The following is a 20,143-nucleotide window of genomic DNA, read 5'->3' as shown; positions in this document are numbered from 1 at the left end:
TGAAGGCGCCAGGTCCGTGATGACGGGCTGGCGAGCTAAGTTGCTTGCCCGTCAGCACACATACTGGGAGATGCAGGTCCAACAGCGGACGATACCGCCAGCTACCGAATGATGTCCGGTCTTGGAAGGAGGTTTGGACGGAGAAAGGAACTGGCGAGCATGATAATTCGCCGCGGTATGTGATGCATGGGTTGGGTGGCAAGCTGCGGTGCGTTACTCGGGGGTGGAGGACTTTGCGTTCATGCGTATTGGGAATCAATATGGTCCTGGAATGACAACAGCTGGAGTAGTAACCTGGGTAGTGGGGAAAGGAGGAGATTTGTGAGTATGTGATGGATGTTGGAGAAGATGGCGGCAAGACTGTTGGGACTTTGTCTGCGGATAATTCAGGTACCTGGGATGGACCGTGATGGGGGCGTGTTTCAACCGTAAAGGAAAGGTGAGTGATTAATCAAAGAAATTGGGGTATGTGATTGATTATGTGACTAGACGGGTGGGCTACCGTCATGATGTTGGGCGTGATTGTAGGTTCGTAGGAAACGCATCATGGGAAGGGCGAAAAAGGCCTTGAAAAAGAATTGGAGGCTGCCCAAGGCGTAGGATTTCAGGTTTAGGCGGGTTTGTTGGACATATTGCTCCATAGATATAGGGGTACGAACAATAACATGATGCATGGGCTTACGGTCTAATACACTGGGGGGAACAACTTAACGGCCCGGTGCGGGAGTGCGGCAAAGTCTGGGGCCGCTGTGGGCCCCTTTGAACTGCACCGCCATGATTCATATAACATGAATCGGCGAGCGCCAATATTGGCCTTGCGTTGGTATTCATGTCAAAATCTTTTTGACTATTCACTTCTTTCATTGTAGTTATCGCAGTTGGTGTCTGTAAAACGCTTACCTACCGATTGTTAGTCAAGCAGGCTGCATTGCTGGATTGGACTTGAGAGTTGGGACGGCCCCGGACGGGCGGCGTTGGTTTGCAGTGAACAAACGCAGAGCGGGACCAGCAACACTGATTGAGAAATTGTAGATCCCATCGAGGCCTGGATATCTCAGGGATATTACATCAAGCTAGAGTATGTGATATTTAATTTCTATTAAACTAGTAGTTACTTGGACAGAAGTAAGATTGGAACGGCACAACGGCTAAGAATCAGGGTTAGGGTTACTATTGAGAGCTGGCAAAAGCTTGGACGCGTCGTCTGTGTGTAACACCGAAACAGGAAATTGTTGAGGAAGTCAACAAAAAGTGGACCACAACAAGCTGAAAGTTCAATCTTTCACACATTCCTTCCCGTGTAAATTGTGGACGGTCTGCACGACATGCACCTTCGTATAAACTATTAGAATAACTCGATCAAATTGACATCTCAATTTAGTTGCCTCAGCTGGTGCTGACTCATTCTGGAATGTCCAGGGACTCTCCAACCTGGTCCACATCGGATCTATCCCGAATAAGGCTCGTCGGGAATCATGCACTAGTCCGGACCGGGAACACTTTCCGAGCCTGACAAAAAATTCCTCGGGACATCACCGACTTTCTGGGGGCCGAACACGTGCCGACTCCGTCGTTTCCCTTAAAATCTGGGGTAAAGAATAACTTATAACGTTCTCGCCATTCCGACGGAGTTTCGAGACATTGATAATTACCTAGGTACCTGGTTGAAATATCAGGTTCAGGGCAAACTGAACGCACAACAGCCGCAGCTATTCCGGTTCAGCCATGGATTCACCAGAAACCGTTGACGTCGTCATCGTTGGCGCGGGCTTGAGCGGCATCAACAGCGCCTACCGGGTCAAAACCCAGCTCCCTCACCACAGTTACACTGTTCTTGAGGGCCGGCATGAAATTGGCGGCACATGGAGTTTCTGGAAGTACCCAGGCCTTCGCACTGATAGCTCCATGGGCGTCTTCGGCTTCTCGTGGCGTCCTTGGCAGCACGACCTCAACATGGCCCCTGGCGCAGCTATCAAGTCGTATTTGAAAGAGTGCGCGGCCGCCGAGGGCATCGACAAGAAGATTCGTTTCCAGCACCGCGTCGTGGCCACCAACTGGCGCAGTGACGAACAGCGCTGGACCCTTCGAATCGAGGTCACGCAGGACGACGGAAGCATCAAGGAAAAGATCATCAAGGCTTGGTGGATCATCAATGCTAGCGGGTACTACAGCTACGAGAAGCCGCAGCAAGTGGTGATCCCAGGCATCGACCAGTTTGCGGGCGAGGTCGTGCATCCGCAGTCCTGGCACGACACCGTGGACCACGCCAACAAGAAGATCATCATCATTGGCTCCGGCGCCACGGCCATCACGTTGCTGCCGACGCTAGCGAAAACCGCGGCGAGTGTCACCATGCTGCAGCGCACACCCTCTTACGTATTTAACTTGCCCGGAAAGGACAAGACCGTGGCCTTCCTTTCGCGCTTCATGCCAATCGCCTGGGCGGCCTATATCCAATGGTGGAAGGCCCTTATGGCCGAGACGTTATTTGTCTCCTTCCTCCTCGCTTTCCCATCAGCAGGCAAACGCATTATCAAGAAGGACATGCGTAAGCAGCTCCCGCCCGGCTTCGACATCGACAAGCACTTCAACCCTTGGTATAACCCATTTGAGCAGCGCCTCTGCTTCTGCCCCAGCGGCGACTTCTTCAAAGCGCTCAGTGATCCTAATTCCAACGCCCGGATCGTCACCGACACCATCGACACCGTCACACCGTCTGGTATCCGTCTCAACTCTGGCGAGACGCTTGAGGCCGACATGATCGTCACCGCCACGGGACTCTACTTTTCCGTCCTGGCCGGCGTGTCCTGCACCGTCGACGGCGTGTCGGTTACCGACTCGCTTGGGGACCGCTTCACCTGGAACGGCTGCATGCTCGAGGGCATGCCGAACGCCGGTCTCATCACGGGCTACACCGCGGCGACTTGGACGCCGGGCGCCGATGTGCGGGTGCGGCAGTTGATCAAAGTCATTCGGCATATGGACAAGACGGGGGCGACGTCTGGAACCCCGACAGTCGACCCGGTCGAACGGGCGGAGATGAAGCCGTTGCCTGCGGTCGGCTTGAGCTCCACGTATTTGACTTCAGCGTGGGACCGGATGCCTAAGGTAGGCACAAAGAGGCCGTGGGTGAACGGGGCGAATTGGGCGACGGATATGTGGCGCTTTCTGTGGAGTGATGTGAACCTGGGCATGAAGTTTACCTTTGGGGAGAAGAAGAAGGATTTGTAGAACTAATAGGTGAGCGCGGCGTCAGAGATGGGAAGAAGGAGATATAATTACCATGTGTTCGGCAAGCTAGTACTACATGTTCTGTCTGGGGGATGGGAGTCACAAAGTTTGAAACAGCTCAGATGTATTATGACGCTTCGATGCCTCTTGCTACCTTACGTGAGTAATTGCTTAGCACTGGTGTGATTAGATAATATTCTACGTTTGGAGAGTGGCGGGCGGAATGCCAAACAATGAGACACTTGCTCGTGGCCTCCGAATCGCAGTTTGATTGTTGCCGGCCACAAACCATAACTCTCTCGTTCACTCGGCGTTAGAATTTCTTTACTTAATTAATGGACGGAAGCGGATGATACACTGCGAAACGCTATTGCCCTTGACGCTCAAATAGAGTGACAATTAAGTGTGCAGTACGTTGTCCCCCCTCCTTCCTTAGAGTATATTAATTAGGAGAGGGCAATTATGTGAATTTACTGCCATCATCGCCTGTATGATATGATTGCTCGGAGCCGACGTCTTGCTTGTGTTACCTACCCCAACCAGCTTTCCGTCAAGGCAGCAGCGGCGGAAACCGGAACCTGAATTATGCCTGAAGGTCCTTATTTATTGCACAATGGCGAGCCTCGTCAGCCCTCCGTGCAGATGAGTGGGGGACTATTGGCATCCGCGCAATGGATACAGCCGTAACACGGGCGAATGTGAACTAGGCAGACATACAGATATTAATTGCCTGCAACTTTACACACCTCACGAACTCGCATAAGGCGATCCGATTAACTTGGCTCGCCCACCTCCAAACACCCGGGTTCTCCCTCGTGCCATCTGTGAACAGGATTGTGGGACCGAATGCCAAACTCTCATCTACTCCTTCCTCGCCTTCATAGCGGCAATACGATCCATATGTTCCATACCTACAGGTGGATTTGGCAACTTAGTGTCCGCTTTCTCTTTTTGTCCACGTGGGCGTGGGCCTTTCGGTCCTCTTGCTAAGTTTGAAAGCTGGGAGGGAACCATGATCTTACGGGTTCTATGCTTGTGGAGCTGCCACGAAGCCTTCTTGGCCGAATCCAAGCAGCTTTCAACCTGTTTGACATGATTGGTGGTGGACCTGGTGCAAAAGGCATCTGGATATTGTCGCATGAAATCGAGGCGAGTGGATGCAGCGCTAAATAGAGCGTAACACATCCGCATACAGGACCAGTCAGCATTGATAGTTAAACTAACGTTGCAATGAGGAAGCAAGCCATCACGGTTGATAGTCGGTACCGTGCCCGAGTGTAAGGAGAAGATGACTTACACAAAGGCAGCAGCAACCCACCTCTCGTCCTCCATTATGACTCTCACAGAGAACCCTTCTATCCTCCATAGGTTCATGTTGGGCTTCGCGGGCCAAGTCCACGGATGCCCGTTGAGTCTTCTTCGCATCGACTAATTCATCGCCCCGTCTTTTATAGCTGCTGTGCTGCATTTTCATTTCGGGGGTCCAATGCCGTCGCTCGACGTCCCCCGGGTGACCCTTCTTAGCCCTGCTAGACTGAGCCTTGCGTTCTTGCTGGATAGGAACGCCCATGACTTCAAATTCTCCAAACATCTTCTTGAAGAGATCATCTTTACCCGGCTTCAGCTTCCCAGCATAAGAATCTTGGGAGTAGGCCGTGTAGAACGAGCCAGAGGAGTCAGAGTGGAACGATCTAGAGAAGGCAGTGTGGAACGATCTGTTGGAATCGACGGAAGAAGAGCGAGGTATGGTGCAAGGGGGAAGACCACAAAGCTATGACAGGTGAGAAGATAGCTTGAACAAATGAGGTTCAGTCAAGATCGGCCGGCGAAACGTCAGATCAAAGGGTCGAGAGCGATTTGTGAAGAAGGATATCGGAAGTGTCCGATGGTCTTACTGGCGCCAGTTTTGGGTTTATATACGTGCCAACGCCTTACTTTTCCTCCCTGACTACCTCTTCCCTCTCCCCGGCCGCTTTAGCACTTCTCGGCCCAACATGAGCCGCTCATGGTCATGCATACTCTGGCGACAGCCATTCGAGGATTAAAGACACACCATTGGCGGGTGATCCGTTCCACACTGGTTTCCAGCGGAGACCTGCTCAAGAAAGGCACATCTCCCAGTGATAACCCTTAGGCACCATACGGCCATTTCAGCACCTGCGGCTTGCCTTCACTGTAACCCCTCCCTCGCCCGCATCACGGCAGGGAAAGTGTTTCGACCTTCACCGGAGAACCGACGCCGTCCCCTTGCTTTTGTCGTGCTAGCCGAGGACGGGTCGGAAAACAACATTCTGCCGTTTGTGTTCTGGTGCTTGATAGTGGCGCGCCCGGCAATGTGGACTGGGCCACCTCAATATGTTGAGGGTGAATGGATTGTGGTTGCTAGTAAAGGTATCTACATACCACGGTACGGTATGAAGGTAGGTACTTTGTTGGCGCTGGGCTTGGCGCTGTTGACTGCGAACGGGGAGCGCCCTTGGTGCCCGGATACGGATAGTTACGGTAATTATGTGAGGTACTCTGGTTCCTACCGAAACCTCTGTTGTTCTCACGAATAGAACTCTGTACAACCTGAGACTGCGGGGGTTCAGGCGGTTCTGGCTCTGCCTGTTGCGCCCCGTGATCCACAACGGTTCAGTGACTCAGCCCGTTTCTCACTCTTCCTCGATTATCGAGCAGCCACAATCGAGGTTCGACCTTTCAGGTTTCTCCATGCAAAACCCATTCTTCAAGTACCAGCAGACATGAGCTCATTTTTCGTGTCCACCGTGCTTCAAATTCTTGTAAATATCCATATCCTTGTGCGGCCACCAACCCTTCGGTAATCGACGTTCTTTGAGGGGCATGCCGACAGTCCCGTGTTGGCGGCCTTGTGACGGCGCTTCCGAGCTGCCGTTGTCACCCCCACCATCAACCCGGCTCGAGGAAACAAAGCACTCGCCTTTTTCATAGCCGAACCCCTCCTTCATCCTCTTTTATGAGAAGGATGACCAATACCCGTCAAGACAACGACATGATGCCGATTACATCCGATAACAACGATGACGATGACGCCGCTTCAGGCCGTCAAATGCTCGAGGAGTTGGTCATAACCGATTCTAGCGGGCAAGATCTTTCCACCCACTCGTCTTCGCAGCTTGAAAGCCTTCCGGCCGAGCTGAGAGACCTTATCCTCTCGCACATACCTGATCTCCCCACCCTTCGAGCTCTCGTACGCGCCTCACCAACTATGCACGCGCAGTACCGCACGAACCGCGACGCACTCCTCCGGGCTTGTCTGGCCCGTGAACTCGACGGGTGCTTCGTCGACGCCTATGCCTGCTTGAAGTCACACGTGGCTTCCTTTGGCGAGGAACGCACCGATGAGACAATCCAAACTTTCTTGGAGAGGTACCGCTCCTGGCCCGGGGACAGGATACAGTTAGCAGCTTGGACTCGCTCGATGCCAGCTCCTGCCGCTGGCTGGCGGCGTTTCATGTCTCAGCTGTCTGGCCTCTTGTGTAAGCGCTTCGCCATCTGGGCACTTGAGAATCTAGCACGGGCAGCTTCAGGAGTAGCGTTCACCGAGAAGGCGAGCGTTCAAGTTGCCGATATCAATCTTGCAACTAAGGAGGCTGAACTGGTACAGGCTCAGCAACAACCTGTGTTGAGCAAGAGTGAGCTGAGACGAATTTTCTCCGCGCTCTATCAGTACGAGATGTTCCTGGGCGTGTTCGACCCCTGGCAAGTGGACGCGATAGCTTGCATCGATGTATTCATACGGCAAAAGTACACTGCTATCCTGGACGAGATCCAGCAGGACCTTTGTGACGAAAGCTCGAAGTACCGTGTTCGGGGTTTCCATCTTAAGGGTCCCCCATTGACCAAGAAGTGGTACGACGGTAAGAAACTCCGCAATCGTGTTTACAGACCGTCTCGTAACCCAAGCTCGTCCACATAGACTATATCGATGGGACAACGTCTCGTGGTCTCCAGGTAGCCGCTCGTATTCTGCAAGTTACGGATCACGATACCCTGGTGGCTGTCATGTCCAAGTCCCTAACGCTTTGGTTCGTAATTGACTGCCCCCTGCCTTGGCTTCTTAGGACAATGATCTAAGGAGAGAGACTCTGGGATGAAGATGACCTGATGCCGAACCTCACGGCTCGTGATGAGGCTGAAATGAGGAGAGATTTGATGGACTTTGCAGGTGATGATGGGCCACCAGGAGGACCCCCTCTTGCCTGGGTGCTGTTGTGGGATGGGCGCTATGCCAACCTTTACGGAGGCTATACGCCTGCTTCAACGAAGTCGTGGGGTTATGTGATGTGGGACGAAAGACAGTGGGACGAGCTAGGGGCGAAAGATTTGATACAAAAGCAGTGGGAAGAAATTGAGCCAGATTATATAGATATGATGGAAAGGGACTACGGCTGGTGCCCGCCCATCCAGTGGTATGACTGTGAGGATACGGCATAACTAGCTAGGGCTCCCGGTCTTTCCGAAGGAGGCTGGGTATAATTAGCTACCATTGCACATGTGGTGCTTTCGAAATTGTTTTCATCACAGCTTTAATAAGGTAGATAGGTACCTATCAAAATCATATCCTGAAGGTGAGGGCCTAGTGTAACACTTATACTTCTTGGTCAAACCAACCAGATCCATCATGTAACTATGTTATATAATTAATCGGTGACATGTAGCAACATCAAATCATACCCACGTCCGAGAGAAAAGTCTCCTTTCTTTTCTTTTCTCTTTCTTTTCTCTTTCTTTTCTCTTTCTTTTCTCTTTCTTTTCTCTTTCGTTGTTGAGGGCTTCTCTGGTCGCCCCTCCCTAAGGAAAAATGCCGGTCATCATTTCTCTTATTGCAGGGGCGTGTGTTGTTGAGGTAGCTCCTTCTCCCCCTCCCCCCTAAACCTGAACACATAAACGACGAACACTTCAATTCCTCTATTTAACAAAAACAAATACTCCCCCGCCAATCCGTCGCTATCAAGGCTCCCCATCCTAGAATTCAACCGCGGTTAATACACTATACGCTGCTACAACCGCCGCCCGCTATAACTTATGACTCTACCACCGGCCGAGTTACATCAGTCGCTTATTCCATAACGCAAGAGATCGTTCGACACAGCTACCGGGCTTGAACTTCCCCAGAGCGCTAGGCCGGCCGCCCATCTTGTTCCGCACACACTCGGACCAGACGTTTTGGTCGCTCTATTCGGTGTCGACGTTAAGAATGAGCTCAATACGGCGGCAAACGGCCTCCTGTTCCAAGTTGACGTGGAACGGGCCTTGTATTCTGGGGCGCTCGGCATTGTCCCAGACTTGAAAGACGATCCAACCCCGCAAGAAGTGACAAAGTGGGAGGAAGATGAGCCAAAGAGCTATCGATGGAGGATCGTCGATGAAGACTAGCCGTTGCTCGATGTTGTATGCACCGAAGGTGGCATGGAAGTCCGGGATCTCAACGGCCAGCGTCTGGCTTTTCAGAACGACAAACGCCCACGAGCCAGGTACTTGTATTTCCTTTACGTCGTGGCTCAACTCAAATTGGCCTGGAGGTAGGATTACCGAAAGGACCCGAGCAAGTTGTTGAAGCCTCAGTTGGGCAAAGGTTTCTGGGCCACTATGGCCGCTACCTCGGCCGGGCTCTTCTGGCGGCTCTTGCGGAAGAAATTGGCCATAACATGGCAATCCCAGAGAACCAACCACCAGCCCCCGGCAGCAGTACCGAATCCAACCCCGGTGATGGGGTGGCAATCCCGGAAAATCAACCACCAGCCCCCAGTAGCAGTACCAAATCCAACTTCGGTGATGGGGTGGAAGAGGAGGAGAAGGCCAAGATTGGAATGGTCGCGATCGCACACGTAATTAATTCAAGGCCAGAGGGGTAGAGATGACGACGATGAAGATGAGAGCGAGAGTGAGGAACATGAGAACGAGAAGGATAAGAACAAGGTTGAGCAATATTATTACTTCGGAGGGAGCGCTGACGAAGACAAATAAGGACGGGATAAACAACACCAGCAAAGGCATATTGGGATTCTGTTTAGCGTTTGCTTATTATTACCCGTACGAGGAATACAAGTGTGTGTTGGCCGTCATCGAAAAGGACACTCCTAAGGAAACCATCTTTTGAACCACTCCACAGCCTGCGCTTCGCTCTGCTCGCCCTTCTCCCGAATCTCCGGATCCGTACGGTCGCCCCGAATCGCGAACCCGTGCTTCCCTCCGGGATACACAACACTTTCATACTTTTTGTCGCCCGCCTCCAGTCCTGCCTCGCGGTTCTTTCGGTCCAGAACCTCCTCTAGGATCTTCACCTTCTCGGGGCCGAAATGGTCATCCAGGCTCCCGTTCGCCACACTCAGCGGCTTCACCACCTGCTCAATGTCCTTCGGAAGCGACAGCAGCGACGGGTGTGCCGTGAAGGAGCAGTCAATCAGCGGGTATTCTTGACCGCCAGAAACGCCGTCGCCTCCGACGGTGACCTTGTTGTGCGGGACGTCATGTGTCAGTAGCACGGCGTGCAGGCCGCCCCAGCAGAAACCGGCCACACCGATGGGCGTGGTGGGCGCGGATTTGCGCTCGGCTGCGAGGAAGCCGCGGATACGGGGCTGGGTGACGGAGGCGCGGTTGCGGAAGAGGAAAGTCGCCATGGCGGGGACAAAGGAAAGGAAGGTGAAGAAGGTGTTGATACGTTTGATGGCCCGAATCAAGACGGAGGGTGGGGCTGAGGAAGGGGGTTCGGCCTTTTCGAGGACCGACAAGAACGACACGGGGGCAGCATGGCCTAAGAGGAATTATGGTGTTAATTAAGGGTTATTCACTGCTGGAATGAGGGCGACTCTAATCTAAAGGATACGAGCAAGATAGACGCGAAGGACTGAGACATACCGTTCATGAAATCCGGGACGTAAACTACCCCCGGCAGTCGCTTAGCATAGGCGTCGGCCAAGGCGCGGGTGTTTTGCAGCCCCCATCCAAAGGCGTCTGGCAGGATGACGATAGTGCCGCGGGTCTCCACCCCAGCGTCTGGGCGGGCGACATAGGTCGGAATGCCGTGGATGACCTCTTCAGTGCCGGTCAAGACAACATCGCCGCGGAGAGTGCCCTTGAAGCAATCGGGGCAGGACATTTTGAGAGTGACTGTTCTGCTGAAGAGATTTTTGGAGTGAAGATTGATTGATGGGAAAACGCAATTGAGGAGAATTGGTTGAGGGAAACCCTTGGCATTTTAAGAAACGAGGTGAGAAGGGTTGAATCGAATTGATCACTAAATCGTCCCTTAGGAAGTGGGGCGACCGGATTTAACGGTGCTCTCAGTTGCCGATGGTTCAGGTGGGATGATGGGACCTCGACCTGTATAATTCCGGGGGAGCTCGGACTTTGCGTGGGGTCTTGCCTGTGATGGCCCGATGGGGTGATATGGTTACTTTGCAAATGGGAATGGAACGACATCCACGTGATGGTAACGGAAATTGCACACTGAGCCGATTGGCAAGAAATTCGACTCTCGGCCGAAGCTTGATTGATATCCCTCCAGTGCTGCAATTAACAACCAAACTAATACCTGGTATCCGTATTCCCGTCCTCAACCCGGATCCCTACCAAAAAAACTTGCCGGCAGCACATACGGCAATACGGCAATTATGTCGCCTTTAAGACCCCAATTCTGATATCTTCCTGAAAAAAATACCCAAAACCAACATTAATTATTCGAGAACCCCAACCCGCCCGTCCGTGTCAACCCCCAATCACACCTAGTTGTTACCCTCCCACGTCACCCAAATCCTCTTCGACACCACCTCCGCATCCCCAAACACCCTCTTCCCATCCGCCTCCCTCACATACCCCTTCGTATCAAACTTACTCACCTCCTCAGCGCGAAACCCTTCCCCGGCCGGCGGGTTCAACCACACCCGATTAAGCCCTTCCCCACCAGCATGGATGAGAATCGCCTGATACCCCAGCTCGCACAACACCCGGTGCATGATAAAGTGTGCCAGGGCCTTGGCCAGACCGCGGTTGGCGTGGTCGCCGCGGGTGTGGGTGCCGCTGCGGCGGGCGACGAGGCCCTTGGCAGTCGGTGAGTAGAGGGATGGGCGGCGGGGGTCGAGGGCTTTGAGGGTGTCGCTTATGTCGCGGTGGCCGTCGACGATGGCGGCCCAGGGTTTGTGGGTTGTGATGGTGGTGGAGGAGGGTAAGGGGTTGACGGTCGTGGACGACGACTCGGCGACGTCTTTGGACATGGCGATGGAGACGAGGGGGAAGTCCATTTGTTCCAGGAGCTGGGCACGGGTGGCGTGGGGGTTGGTGAAGTCCCAGTGGAGCGTGCCGGTGCTGCTGTTGTCGGTGCCGGTGTCGGTTTTGACGGACTCGGCTTGGTCAGGGGTTGCTGGACTGGACTTTGGCCGATGTCCGGCCCAGAAGACGCCGTAGGAGAGCTCCGATTTGATGGACTGCAGCGAGGAGGTTTCCATGGCATGGTACATGTCGTATGCCCGCTGGGTCGGTCCGCCATCGGGGTAGTCCACGCGAGACCAAACAGGTGAGTCGAAGGACATGGTGTGAGCTACGATGGCTTGGACCCAGGGCAAGTGCTCGGCCCTGAGCTGGGCGATGTAGTACCCATCCGGAAGGGCTGTTGTGGTGGAGCTCATCATGTGCGGTGTCATAGGAACTCAGTTGAGGGAGTATCAGTTCAGTTCCGGATTCTTAAGACGGCGTATGGTTTAGCTGAAGTCCTCTTTGTCAGACGCAGCAAAGGTACGGCTCTGCGAAATTGGAATTGCGCCGCCAGATTTTATAAACACAATCCCAGAACCTAGTAGCGGCCGATTTGACCCCCCCCTGGGCCCATCCGTAGGACTAGCCAGTTGTTATTTTCCCTCCCCCCGTTTTCTTCCGCCGCCCCTCTAATGATGAATGCATAGCGGATCGGGCCGCTCAAATAATGACAGGTTCAACGCACAGGAGTGGAACAATAAATGCCCTTGTTGGCATGGTCTGCTCTGACCACCGCCGGCCATTCTAGCCGAGAACGGTGCTACAAGATAAGGTAGTCAGGCTCCCTGTACCACGAAGAAGCTAACCCCATTTCCAATCAACCTCGTGGCTTGCGAGCCCGGGGTGTTGTCGATGTCACCGTGAGGCCTGTGCTCCTCGGTATGCATGTTTTAGTGTCTGCTCCCCGCTGCGACTTTCAGCTCCAATGATCCGTTCTCCCGTCGCACAGCACCAGCGACGTTGGGATGTGCCACAAGCTGTCGCCCCCATACCTCGGGACACGGGATGACGTGACAGAGCCGGCAACGCTCGGGGTTACTGTCGAGAATAAACCTTGAGAATCATGGCAGGACGGTCAATAGTGACAATATCTAGACACCTACCTGGTAACCCAGGCGCAGCAAGTCCGCGGAACCCGAGGTCATGTGGCCCTCCATGATTTTGCGCTGTGGTGAGCCGTAAATCTCTGCGGTGCAATATTGTGCTTATTAGTCAAGCATCCTTGGCCCAGCCTACACCCCCCACGAATCAGGTTACACCGATCACGCATAGAACATTTGTTGGTTTCATGAACGCAAAGAAGGCCTGACGTACCAGGAAAGGAAAGTTCCCAAAACAAGCATCATTCAACCCTTTGCCCTCGAGCCATGTCAAAACCATGCCTTGTTATGGAATCCTTGAAGTGTCGTACGAGAAAGGTCGGTCAGCCCATGCAGGGCACAAAAGATTTCTTCATCTGTGCCTATATTCCGCTTGAGGTACCCGCTTATGCGTGGCTCGGGACAGAAGAGTGATCATCAAAAAAATTGGAAGTGTCTGATTGGCCTCGGCCCAGTCCCCGTGGGGGATGCGAACACCCTTCCGTCCGGCTTCCAGAGGTTCGTTTGTTCCACGGGTTCTAGAACGGCATTTTTGCCCCCTGTTCGTTTCCGGCACCGCCAGCCTGCTTGATGAGATAACACCCCCATCCGTCTGGCACGCTTCCCCCGACGCACAGAGACACAGAGACAAAGAGACGGCCTTCATGTCCGGCTCCGACAATGACCCAACAGGCTGGGCCACCGATGCAATCACACCCTCCTTGATACAAGGGGGACTGGACTCCAAAGCACCAATGACCCCTCACGGGGAAGCTTCCTGACGCTGAAAATCGCCGTTCTTACCATTTATTCCCCACCTTCTTACGCTCAACTCGGTTCACCTCAGCAAGAATTTCTCCCAACTGGCAACAGCTCATCCTAGTTTGGTTCGCAAGGACAGCCCCTTCTTGTCAACCAGCACCACTTTCTCACCCACCCATCCCTCGTTCACCCATGTTGTCTCGGCTACCGAAAACATGGACGGTTCTCGAAGCCCCGAAAACGTCAATCCCCAATCCCCGTGGATGACGGAGCAGTTCCTGTTTGATTATTAGCGTGCGGCTTAGAGACTAGGGCCCTGGTAGATATGAATTTTCTACCCTGGACGGCAACCACGGTTTTGACCTCAGTGGAGTCGGGAGGATGAACTACGAATATGCTGGTCCTTTGCAGTTCTCTTTCCGAATGGTTGCGGCGGTGCTGAAATTGTTAAAATAGGCACGATCAACCCGTTAACGACAGCAGATATTCGAATTGTCGCGCTAGTTCACTCTAACCAGTCCTATTGTCCTAAAAACGCCAAGATATCAAGATCATCTTAGCATCTCTCCCACAACAAGCCACAAGCTCGTTAGGCTGCCGTTAGCGTTGCTCAGATCATACACCATGACCCCAACAGGCAACGGGCAATCACTCGCTCAGGTTTCAAGACCGGGAATGGGACGTCGAGATCGGGGTCGGCGAGGTTAGCCGACGAGGTCCTGGCCGAGTACACTGCCCTGCTAAACCTGGACTTCAGCTTGTGGCCGGCAAGCCGTCGGGATACTGCGGGCACATGCTGCATACGGTGTAGATCGGCGGTGTTCGAAGCTGAAGAGGTAACGTTGAATATTTGGGCAGACGACGGTTCGCGGACGTTAGAAGCCGGCCTTGCGATAATCGCCTACCCACAGTTGGGACGAGATGTGGATCGGAGGCCTTGGGGTTGAGGGTTTGGGAAGGTTCCTCCAGAGTAGGAATAGACTGAAGATGAAGACGCTCATCTAGCGGTGAACGCGAGTGGAATTGCACCTGTGATACGCTTTGGGGTTGAAATGATTACAGGGAAAGCCTCGCTTTGGTGTCCGATGTTTTTGTATGTTCGGCAGCGGCGAAAAGTTTTGTTTGTCGCCATGCTAATCGTAGGTCAAGGACTCGAGCACGCTTGCCTCTTTTTCCTTGCCCATTTAGGTAATTACCCTTTCCCGTTTCTCTACACACTTTCCCCCCTTTTGTTTCTTTCTTTTTTAGGTATTTCACTTGCCCAATATTCGTATTTCTCGCATCAACAATTCAAAACCATAATCATGAATCACACCCCCGCCCTGATCGTCGTCCAGGCGGTTCTTTCGGTCCGGCTCCAAGAGCCTCCGTGCTGACGACCTGACAAGCCGTAGTCAGCCAATCGGGCAATTACAGGGCAGAGTGGCCTGAACTTCAGGGGGTTGGGATGATTTGCAGCGCCAAGTTGGCCTGTTATTGGGCCTGACAAACGCCAAAGAATTCGGGCGGTCCGAAATGGTTTTGTCCCGTTCAGACCACGACTCTTGCAAGTTGCAAGACATCCTGGGATGTTCAACGAACACCGGCACGCGACCATGGGTCCCATCATCCGCCTGTTTCTCCTCGCTACCATTTGTAAACTCACCCTTGGCCAGAATTGCCCTATCTCAGGTCCATCTTACCCTGAAGTTCGCGACCCCGCATTGGCCCCGGCATTCGAAGCGGCCAAAGTTGCCATCCAAGGACGGATCGCTGATGGTATTGCAAGCGGCACCTTGAACGATGCGACAGCATTCTCCATCCAAGTATTCTCGCGGCATTCGAATCGAACATTGTTCGAACAGTACCATGGCCCCCAAATAGGCTCGGAAACCTTGTACCGCATTGCTAGTGTCTCTAAGCTCGTCAGCGTTTACACAACGCTTGTTGAGCTGGGGGATAAGTATTGGGACAAGCCAATCACCGAGTATGTCCCAGAGCTCGCCGAGGAAAAATTGCAAGATCCAATTCACGATGTCGACTGGTCTGAGGTCACTCTTGGTTCACTTGCGAGTCATATGAGCGGCATTCCCAGAGATTGTAGGAGATCCATTGGTATCCGGTGAGCGTGACCAAACTGCTAATGAGGAGCAAGACTCTTTGGGCGACGCTTCGACGGCCACCCCGGAGATCCCAGGTATCCCAACTTTGAATGATACAGAACGCCTCCGTTGCGGAAATGTTGGCGTCCCGCCATGCACCCGAGAGGGCAAGTACCCCAAAGCCACCTATCCTGACACTGGACTACTTGGCTACTTGCTAATACCCAGCAGAGACTTTTGACTTGATTTCCAAGACTTTCCCCACATCACACACCTTCCATACCCCGGCCTACTCGAATCTGGCTTTCCAGTTACTCAGTTATGCTGTCGAGGAGATTGCCCAACAAAAGTTCCCTGATCTCGTTGCGGAACGCCTGATCAATCCTTTAAACCTAACTCGGACCTTTGTCACCTTACCGGCGGACGATACTGATGCCGTCAAGCTTGACGAATGGAACTGGGACCTTGGTGAGGAAGCGCCGTACGTTTATGCCCCCATATTCTCCTTGTACTCCTCATTAGCGTCGAGGAGCATCAATTAACACACCCTCTCCCCAACAGAGCAGGCGGGTATTACTCCAGCGCAAGCGATCTTACCAAACTCGGCCGCGCCATCCTCTCCTCCACCCTCCTCCTTCCCGTAACTACGCGCCGCTGGCTTCAACCCATCTCCCATACGGCCAGCCGCACCTGGTCGGTTGGCCGGCCCTGGGAAATCTGGCGTCTCGACGTTCCCGTGTCCACGAAACCGCCGGTTGACCCGACGAACGGGGACGGGGACGGGGACGCGCCGACGAGACTCGTTGATATCTTCACAAAGCAGGGCTCAACTGGCGGGTACATATCTGTGCTCGCGCTCTCTCCTGATCACGGCGTGGGGTATTCCTTGCTCACCGGCGGCCCGGGATCATCCGAGTCGTTTGCGTTTCTGAAGAAAGCGCTAAATGAGGTGTGGTGGGCTGCTGCGGAAGAGGCTGGGCGGGAAAACGTGAGCCGAATGTTCGCAGGAAACTACACGCTTGCGCTGAAGTCAATTGGAGAAGGTGGTGGTGAGACTGTTGCCGAGTTCAAAATCGATGAAGGTGAACCCGGACTTTTCCTTGAGCGACTGGTCAGTGATGGCCACGATGTGCTGGCATCATTGAAACCAGCCTACGGAATACCAGATGAAACGGACAAGAACCTCGGCATGTGGTTTTATCCCACAGGGCTCGCTTACGATGGCAAAGTGGCGTTCCGCGGCGTGGTTGGGCTTAGGGGCGTGTCTGCCAACGATGATGACTGCATCTCCTGGGTGGCACTGGATTTGACAAAATACGGTGGGCGGCCGGCAGATTTGGTCATTTTTGAACTGGCTGACGATGGGGAGGCCCTAGCGGTCGAGGTGCCGCTTTTAAAGAAATCTTTAAAGAAGGATTCTCGGGGAATGGAAGAGGGTGGTGAGGAGAGTACAATCGGGGCACAGAGGCCACTGCGATAAGGTTGTCTTTGATCCAGGAAGAAATTGTACATATCCCACGTGTTTGAAGATTTCTTTTTTCGTCTCAATCTATGTTTCGGTAGTTAATTTGTTGACAGTATAGTTTTCGTAGTGAGTGTGGGATCGGGCTGAAGGATCTCGGGAATCGCCAAGGCGTCATCGTGGTTGGTGGGATCTTGGTCAGCTCCTAGCGGCCCGGATGCCAAACATGGCCGCGTCTGAGTCGTCTCTTAGGACACAAGATCCAAAGATCTTGGTTTTCTCAACGGACGCAAAATTGAGGCTGGGGCGGGCCATGCTGACGGTTTGATCTTTGCCTCAACGCCCTGATTTGGTGAGGACCAGACGGCTAAAATTCCTCAGGGGCAGCCTTTTAGCCCAATCGCGGCCCCTTTACGCTCTCAGAGGGATTCTCTTGGGAGATATATAGTCACTTTTAAGAAGCTTGGCTACAGATTAAGGAGCATAGGGTTTGTTTTTATTTACCCTCTATGCCCCCTCTACCTCTCGCAAATCCAACACAGTTCCTAAACACCATCTTACCTGTCCGAGCAAACTACCAAAGTTACCTACTTAGTTACTCAGCTAATCACCTACATATCGCTACCATGTCTTCCCAAGCACAGGCTAGGCCTGCCGCTCCCACCAACACGAGACCTGCGGCCTCTAACACAAGCACGAAAAATACCACGGTGCAAAACGCGAGCGGTTCCGGTTCTGGTTCCGAGACTGTGCCCCAACCGACCCCGCAGGAACGTCGTGTAAATGCCATCACACACATCATCGACGCTCTGGATAGCAATTCGATCCCGTACGGCATCGATGGTGATATGGCTTGGATCTTCCGTGGCATGCAGAACCATAAGGTCCTATCTATCAAAGTCAACGCAGTGGCCACCGGAGCCAAGATCCGGAGCATTTTTGCCAACGACGACCAGTATGATTCATCTCGCTCTAGGTTGACCCGATGAACTACTGTGTGCACTATGTGGGCTAACAGCGAGATTAGAGTTAAGATGGCAGCGCGTGTGAAAGGTGAGAAGGATATTCGAGCACGCGTCAAACTCAACGGAGCGCCTACGGTGGAAATGTACATCGCTCTCATTGGTATGTATTATAGACCTCCGCGATTTGTTCCCATCACGATGCACAAACCTTCCGCACCACGAGCATTTACTAACCTCCGCGTAGATGGCCAGGCCGAGGAGTTGCGCGCTGACACGACAACCCTGCCTCGCGTCGGAGACACGGACAAGACCTGGAACGTCCACACCGTCTGGTCCCTCCTCAGCTATACACTGATGAGATATGAGGCGCGCGAAGCGCAGTCCGACTACAGTTTGCTGGAGAAAGTCATTATCAGCAATGCGTCGGATTTCCAACCCTGGGCACAGAAGATCCCCGTATCGTGGAGAAAGACGTTTGTTGCTGCGTATATTGCCAACAACCAATCCTCACCGGAGAAGATCAAGAGGATGCAGCAGATCCTCAAGCTGACGCCACCTCCCCCCGCTCGGACGGCCCAACCCTCGCGCACCCCGGCTTCGAGTAGCCCGGCTAGGCGGACGGGTAATAGATGATAGCGAAGAGGTGTCCGCTGGTAAATTTCCGTTGATTTGTCACATTGCAAGGGCGGGGGATCTCAGATAGTGGTGGTACCATGGAGGGTCGGCCCAGAACATGTCGAAATATCAAGTTTTGTTACGATCAACTGAGGAATCCGTGAATAAACGCAGCAATCTCCACTCTCCACGACTGGCTCTGTTGCTGAGCGTGAATTTTGGTCCTTGGGCGTGGGCGTTTTGAATTAGTATATTGTTACGATTAGCGTACTTTCAAGCTTGCTTCGATGGTCTCGTAGTGCTAAACCATCTGTGTTTGCCGACACCCGCTCTTAAAAGGGTCTCGTAACATGGCCACCGTAAATCACAACCGGTCAACCGTTCCTCTCATCCCGAGGCCCCGTCCGTTACGTTTTGCCCAAATCCGGGCGCCTGAAGGGCCTCGGCCTCATATGGGCCAACCAACCATCCTATACTCCCCCGAAACTGCTTCGTGTGTGTGTAGGGATGTGTGCATCTATTAACGTCTGGTCAAGGGGATACCCCCCCACCCCCCGCTTCCCCGACAGTTCAGATACCCAATGACATATACCGACGTGCTTTGCTTGCTCTTACACACTTAATTATACCCCGCTCCTCTTCCCATCGATTCGATGATACCGAAAGCCCTGACACGTCTTTTAACAGAATGCTAAAAGGGGTTCTCCCCTCGTGCGGCTATAACATCCCTTCCACGTCCTCAACGAAAACGTTGTTGTGATGCTTACAACAGGGCCTTCACTGCTAAGAGGCAAACATTGAAAACAGGTTCCTAGCATTCCGCGGGAACTGAGACAAAATTGGCGCCTGACTGGAACAGTGACAGAGTTGTTCCTCCACTCAACGTCGGCAACTACGATTAGTCGACGGTATGCAAATGGTGGGTGGAGAACGGTACGCGGGATGCTAAGATCGGAACTCCGGTTGGGAGACGTGAATCTCGCAGGCTTAGTGTAGATAGGTCGCTGGTCAGTTTTACTTAGTCATCGAGCAGCGAATGCCCTGCTGCCTCTCAATCAATGACCTCGTGGTGGTGGTGGGGGTGTTGATGTTGAATGGCTTGCCCCCTTCTCTTTTCTCTCGTTTTTGAGCCAAGTTTCGTCTCTATGGAGGACCCGGGCGACCCACTACGGGTGAACGGACGGCTGGCTATTGGGCCACTCCGAGACATCAAGGTGAGAGAGTGATTGGGATGAGAATTCTTTGAAGGGACGGGGGCCAGGGGGTACTTTGCAGGCCCGGATCAAGCAACTTGCATTTTGGGCGGGTTACGAAACCTGGCTTAAACATGTCGGGCTTCTTGACAGACTCGGCTATTTGTCACGTAGGGCCTGCTGACGGCGGAGGTGCGCCGCACATGTGATACAAGATTCTGTCAACGCAAGATCCTGTCAACGAGGTCAGCCAGCGGAAGCAAGCGGGAGTATCCCCAGCCAGTTGGGATTTTGCGGGCCGTGACTAGTTCCGCGCATGTGCATGGTGTCTCATTGTGTTCCGCCCTGAACATTGACAGGTGTGTCGTTCGAGGGTGATAGTGATAGGATCGGGAAAAGCAGGGAACATGACAATCATCGTTGTCACCTGGAGCATCACACCATGAGAGAGTGCTGCGGTGTTTGTACGAACTGCGGCGAA

The 20,143-nt window shown here is 53.2% G+C and overlaps 6 protein-coding genes across 6 annotated transcripts; 4 read left to right on the top strand and 2 right to left on the bottom strand.

The window, feature by feature from the left end:
• Window positions 1–1,725: 1,725 nt before the first annotated feature.
• Window positions 1,726–3,231, top strand: C8A04DRAFT_11882 (uncharacterized protein; the record flags this gene model as incomplete). Its single annotated transcript, XM_062777129.1, has 1 exon — window positions 1,726–3,231. The coding sequence occupies one exon, from the start codon at window positions 1,726–1,728 to the stop codon at window positions 3,229–3,231; it is 1,506 nt and encodes a 501-aa protein (XP_062637306.1).
• A 3,016-nt stretch (window positions 3,232–6,247) lies between these two features.
• Window positions 6,248–7,689, top strand: C8A04DRAFT_36980 (uncharacterized protein; the record flags this gene model as incomplete). Its single annotated transcript, XM_062783721.1, has 3 exons — window positions 6,248–7,112; window positions 7,172–7,284; window positions 7,336–7,689. The coding sequence occupies 3 exons, from the start codon at window positions 6,248–6,250 to the stop codon at window positions 7,687–7,689; spliced, it is 1,332 nt and encodes a 443-aa protein (XP_062637305.1).
• Window positions 7,690–9,335: 1,646 nt separating this feature from the next.
• C8A04DRAFT_28275 (protein AIM2) lies at window positions 9,336–10,354 on the bottom strand (the record flags this gene model as incomplete). Its single annotated transcript, XM_062780583.1, has 2 exons — window positions 9,336–10,009; window positions 10,114–10,354. 2 exons carry the CDS (start codon window positions 10,352–10,354, stop codon window positions 9,336–9,338), a joined length of 915 nt encoding a protein of 304 aa, XP_062637304.1.
• Window positions 10,355–10,979: 625 nt separating this feature from the next.
• C8A04DRAFT_11935 (uncharacterized protein) lies at window positions 10,980–11,879 on the bottom strand (the record flags this gene model as incomplete). The annotated part of the gene is made up of 2 exons (XM_062777152.1): window positions 10,980–11,562; window positions 11,626–11,879. The coding sequence occupies 2 exons, from the start codon at window positions 11,877–11,879 to the stop codon at window positions 10,980–10,982; spliced, it is 837 nt and encodes a 278-aa protein (XP_062637303.1).
• Window positions 11,880–14,941: 3,062 nt separating this feature from the next.
• Window positions 14,942–16,907, top strand: C8A04DRAFT_36977 (beta-lactamase/transpeptidase-like protein; the record flags this gene model as incomplete). Its single annotated transcript, XM_062783720.1, has 4 exons — window positions 14,942–15,425; window positions 15,481–15,594; window positions 15,659–15,908; window positions 15,989–16,907. The coding sequence occupies 4 exons, from the start codon at window positions 14,942–14,944 to the stop codon at window positions 16,905–16,907; spliced, it is 1,767 nt and encodes a 588-aa protein (XP_062637302.1).
• A 608-nt stretch (window positions 16,908–17,515) lies between these two features.
• C8A04DRAFT_28272 (uncharacterized protein) lies at window positions 17,516–18,487 on the top strand (the record flags this gene model as incomplete). The annotated part of the gene is made up of 3 exons (XM_062780582.1): window positions 17,516–17,844; window positions 17,917–18,014; window positions 18,099–18,487. The coding sequence occupies 3 exons, from the start codon at window positions 17,516–17,518 to the stop codon at window positions 18,485–18,487; spliced, it is 816 nt and encodes a 271-aa protein (XP_062637301.1).
• Window positions 18,488–20,143: the final 1,656 nt, after the last annotated feature.

Source organism: Dichotomopilus funicola, assembly GCF_033296635.1.
Source record: "Dichotomopilus funicola strain CBS 141.50 unplaced genomic scaffold C8A04scaffold_28, whole genome shotgun sequence".
Lineage (NCBI taxonomy): Eukaryota > Fungi > Ascomycota > Sordariomycetes > Sordariales > Chaetomiaceae > Dichotomopilus > Dichotomopilus funicola.
Note: the sequence above shows the minus strand (reverse complement) of the source record. Positions and strands in the feature narration are given on the sequence as shown.